This window comes from Gekko japonicus, unplaced genomic scaffold (assembly GCF_001447785.1).
Source record: "Gekko japonicus isolate JY-2015 unplaced genomic scaffold, Gekko_japonicus_V1.1 scaffold167, whole genome shotgun sequence".
Classification (NCBI taxonomy): domain Eukaryota; kingdom Metazoa; phylum Chordata; class Lepidosauria; order Squamata; family Gekkonidae; genus Gekko; species Gekko japonicus.
In genome coordinates, this window is record NW_015164670.1 from 1,139,224 (window position 1) to 1,143,908 (window position 4,685).

At 53.8% G+C, this 4,685-nt stretch overlaps 1 protein-coding gene across 1 annotated transcript in view; it reads left to right on the plus strand.

Moving 5' to 3' along the window:
• The window catches only part of LOC107108675 (major histocompatibility complex class I-related gene protein-like), a 12,334-nt gene extending 11,934 nt beyond the window's left edge, over nucleotides 1–400 (plus strand). The window contains exon 7 of the mRNA XM_015409159.1: nucleotides 362–400. Coding sequence (XP_015264645.1) covers nucleotides 362–400 — 39 coding nt within the window. The remainder of the gene's footprint in view (nucleotides 1–361) is intronic.
• Nucleotides 401–4,685: the final 4,285 nt, after the last annotated feature.

Consider the following 4,685-nt stretch of genomic DNA (forward strand, 5'->3'; position numbering starts at 1 on the left):
GGGGTTGAACGGGGCCTGGCTCCCCCCCCCCCCCCGCTGTTGTTCTGGCATTGGGGGGGGCTGTGGTGGGTGTATGGGGGGGCAGGAAGAGGGTTTTCCTTGAGGCCAGGGCCTAGAGGCCCCCTTCCCTCCCCCCCGTGGGGGGTTCTGGCTGAGGCCATTTCCTTGAGTCTGTCACCTGAAGGCACATCCGTTCCATGGGCCCCTCCAGTGTGTCGCCCTGTGGCTTGGGGGCCCTGCCCTGGCAAGGGCTGGACTGGCTGGCCGTTGCGTCTCCCCTGCCCCTGTGCTCCCCGCCCCCCTTCCCCACCCGCCAGTTCCCCTACAGGGGCTCAGGATTCTGCTGTTTTTGTTTCTGCAGCCGGACTGCCTGTTGGAACCCCTGGAGGGCGTGGGGTGAGCCACCCAGAACCCCCTGGGCACCTCCTGCCAGCCATGAGCCTGGCCTGGCCTGCTACCTCATAGAATCGTAGCGTTGGAAAGGATCTCCAGGGTCATCTAGTCCAACCCCCTGCACAAAGCAGGAAATCCACAAATACCTCCCCCTCCACACCCGCCATGACCCCTGTTCCACGCCCAGAAGATGACAAAAAAACCCTCCAGGATCCCCGGCCAAACTGGCCTGGAGAAAAACTGCTTCCTTACCCCAAAGTGGCGACCGGCTTCTCGCGATCTGCCCCCAAGTCCACAGAATCCGCATGGCTGTCAGATGGGGCCATCTAGCCTCTGCTTGAAAACCTTCAGAGAAGGAGAGCCCACCTCCTCCCGAGGAAGCCTGTCCCACTGAGGAACTGCTCTGTCAGCAAGTTCTTCCTGATGTTTAGCCCAAAACTCTTCCGATTTGATTTCAACCCGTTGGTTCTGGTCCGACCTTCTGGGGCAACAGAAAACAACTCCACCATCCTCTATCATGGCAGCCCTTCAAGGACTTGGAAGATGGTGATCCTGTCCCCTCTCAGTCCTCTCCAGGCGAAAGAGACCCAGCCCCTTCAACCTTTCCTCGTAGGACCGGCATCGGGCCTGCAGCCAGAAATACCATTTGGGTTTGGGCGAAATGGCACCTCTGCGGACTTTGTGGAGCATTTGGCTGACTCTCGGCAACTGGAGATGCCAGTTCACCCGGAACGGCCAGCCTTGGGGGTGGCGACATCCGTCATAGGCTCTTGGCCAGCCTTGGTGTGGGGCTGTTTTGCTCTTTTAATATACTGTAGCGTTTTCTTTTTGGCATGCTGCCTCTGTGGAATTTCGATTGAAGTTCTTACATCTACTGTGATTTGTATAGTTTTGTGGCATGTTACAAGGTGCTTTTTGCTGGGGCTGAAAAGCAGTGATACAAATAAAGTGTTTATTAATTAATTAGAATGTCTATACGCCACCTTTTCTCGTGGTTCAAGGCAGAAAAGTTGCCGGGAGAGCAGCCAGCTGTGGGGCCTGGCTGTCTTCCATTGGCTCCTAAGTGTTCTGCCATTCGGGGAGAGTGAGAACCCAAGGGGGACAAGAGCAGCCCACCAAACGGGGGGAGGGGGCAAACCCACTGAGACACCACCTCCAACGCTGCTGTGGTCTCTGGGCGATTGCCGGCTGAAGACTGGCCATTCGTTTTTGGCATCATGTAAGGCCCAGCAGGGGGTACAGGGGTTTGGAGCAGGGGTTAAGAGCACAGACTCTAATCTGGGAGAACTGGGTTTGAATCCCCACTCCTCCATGTGCAGCTGCTGGTGTGACCTTGGGTCAATCACAAGTTCTCTCAGAGCTGTTCTTTCAAGGGCTGTCCTCGAAACAGCTCTCTCAGCCCCGCCTACTTCACAGGGTGTCTGTTGTGGGGAGGGGAAGGGAAAGGGAGTTGGTAAGCCGCTCTGAGACTCCTTCTGGTAGTGAAGGGCGGGGTATAAACACAATCTCTTTTGTTCTACATAGCAAAGCAATTAACAACTCCCACTGCCATCACCACCACCAGTTTGACCGTCCTTAACCGTCTGTGGCGACCTCCTTCCTATCAGAGGAGGATTTTGGCTACTTTTTCCCTTTCCAACTCTACGATTTTATGAGCCCTTTCGAGTTCGTTCTCCCTGAGATCAGGGGTCAGGGCCCCACTGCTCTCTGGGCAAGGGTCTCCAGCCCTCCCCCCCCCTGCCGTCCTGTTCACTGGGCTATCCTAGCCCTCACCCAGCCGCCGGGCAGCCAGCTTCTACGTTAACAGCCCGTCAGAATCTCTCAGGGGAAAGGGCCAGATAATACCCCTCAGGAGGGCGAATCTCCAGGCCACACTTCATGCGAAGGGGTCAGTTTGCCAGGATTCTGCGAAGGGCAGGACGGTCGGGGTGGCATGTCAAGCAACACACAGAGAAGAACAATCCAGCAGATGGCACTGACCGGAATGTCCAGAACACCTCTGCAGGGGGCCGGGCTCCGAGGCCACAGTTGTTGCCCTGGCTGGAGCTCGGGGTGACCGCTGGGCACCCAACAGGCCTTCAGCCATGGAGGCCTCGCCCCCTCGGAGCATCTCCCGGAGGCCCTGGAGGCAATGCACCATGCAGTTACGGCGTGTGCAATTAAAAATGAATTATATGTTGTCTTTCCTATCCCCTATGAAACATTGTTAGTCCCCTGTCTAAAAGTGTAACTGTAAATCACTTTGAGCCCACTCGTGAGGAAAGCGATTAACAAATCGAAAGCATTATTATTATTATTATCATCATCATCAGGGGTCGTTTCGTAGAAAAAGAGCTAGGGGAACTCATTAGCATAACTCATTAGCATATGCCACACCCCCTGACATCACCAGAAATGTGTCATAAGGCCACACCCCCTGACATCACCGGAAGTGTATCATGAGGCCACATGCCCCGCCCCCAACGGTCCCAGCCGCGGCCGCTGGCCTTGCAGCTACACTGCCGAGCCCCATGAGGGGCTGGCGGGAGTGCAAGGAAGCCCCGCGAAGGCCCTCCCTGGCCCCAGGCAGGCAGGGGGGGGGAGAGGCAGGGAGGAAGCAACTTACCCTCCCCCTTCTCCTGCCTCCTCTTGGCTGAATGAGGGCCAGAAGCGGGGCGGCCAGAAGCAGGGGGCGGGGCTTCATGTGCCCCGCCCCCCATACCTCACCCGGGGGAACTGCGATCCCCCCCCAAATGACCTCTGATTATTATTATTATTCCAGTGGGACTCCCAGCCACACCCCCTCCCCGCTGGCTTGGTTGCCCCACAAACTGGCCAGAGACACAGCTGCTGCCCCCTGCTGGCACGTTCCCCAAGGAGCCACCTGTAATGACTCCATGTTTTGGTCTGTGTGTGTGTGTGTGTCTTTAAATGTTGAGTTTGACTGCAGTAATATGAGAAGAGTGATAGAGGGTGACAAGTGTAATTTGATTGGCTGCTGACTGAGAGTGTGGGAGGAGGGGTGTCTATGAGGAGATTCTGTGTTATGAGACAGACAAGTAATGGAAGAGTTTTGACGAGAGTCTGTGTGACTCAGAGTTATGAGAGATTCTGTGTGTGAAGCTTGAAGAGAGAACATAGTCTGTGTGAATATGGAATTCTGAGTCTAATTCTGTGTGAATAAGACCAACAGTTTAGTCTGTGTGACTAAGAGAGTTGATTTTATTCAGTGTGAATAAAACAAAGAGACTAGCCTGTGTGGCTATATATATATGAGTACAGCGCTGGCTCTTCGGCTTTGAAACGGAGATGAGCACCGCAACCCTAGAGTCGGACTCGACTGGCCTTCGAGCAAGGGAACCTTTACCTTTACTATAAGCCTGTCAGAGTGGAGTTTGGAGAGACTGTGGCACCAAGCTTTGCCAGTTATATTTACAAGTTCCTTTTGTCAGCAACTGTTCAAAATAACCAGAAACCTATTTTGTTCTTTATTAAATCAATTTTTGTTTAAACTTAGTCCAGAAATCAGTACAGTACTTCCTCAGGGCCACATAGTCCTCTGAAGTGCCCAGACCCTAGGGTCATTCTACCAGCAGAGAGAGATTTGGAATTTTAATTCCTGGTGGCAGCAGAAATCTACCAAGTTTAGGTACACAAAGCATGTTTAAAGGTAAAACTGTCTCCCCAATAAGCAAGCACCCCACACCACCTTCTAGGAAACGCAGGCTGGCACCCTCGTTTTTGCTCCACCTAGCGGATGGCTGGGTTGTGTGCAACCCTGCCAGAAGAGACCTGGCAGAGCACTCCCAATGGAGGCCCAACAAGGCCCACAGGCTGGGGACACTGAGGCTGAAACCCTGCTCTGCCTGTAAGCCATCAACTGGCCGGGAGTTCCACTGGTCCTAAACACGGGGGGATCTGAACTGGCCTACCTTACAAGGGTATTGGAAGGGGTGCCTGCAATACTGCTGGTGAAGCAGCACACTCCCCGCAATCTGTGCAAAACATCCCCATGGACTTTGCGGTGGAGGCCTGCGCCCGACCCTGTCTTTTGTGCTGAACCGAACTAGGATGACAGACACACACACACACACACCGCATCCACCTTCTTCTCAGCGTTCTCATGCCTGTAATAAAGCGCTTCTCGGGTCCAGCTAAATATAAAATGATTTATTGTTTCTGAAAACATTAAAAAACAAATTTTGAGCACTTTCAATAAAAAAATCAACTGAAATGCTACTGCAATACCCAACGACTGTCATTTCAGCAGTACAACAGACAACGTAACACTGGGGGCTGGGGGGTGGGTGGGT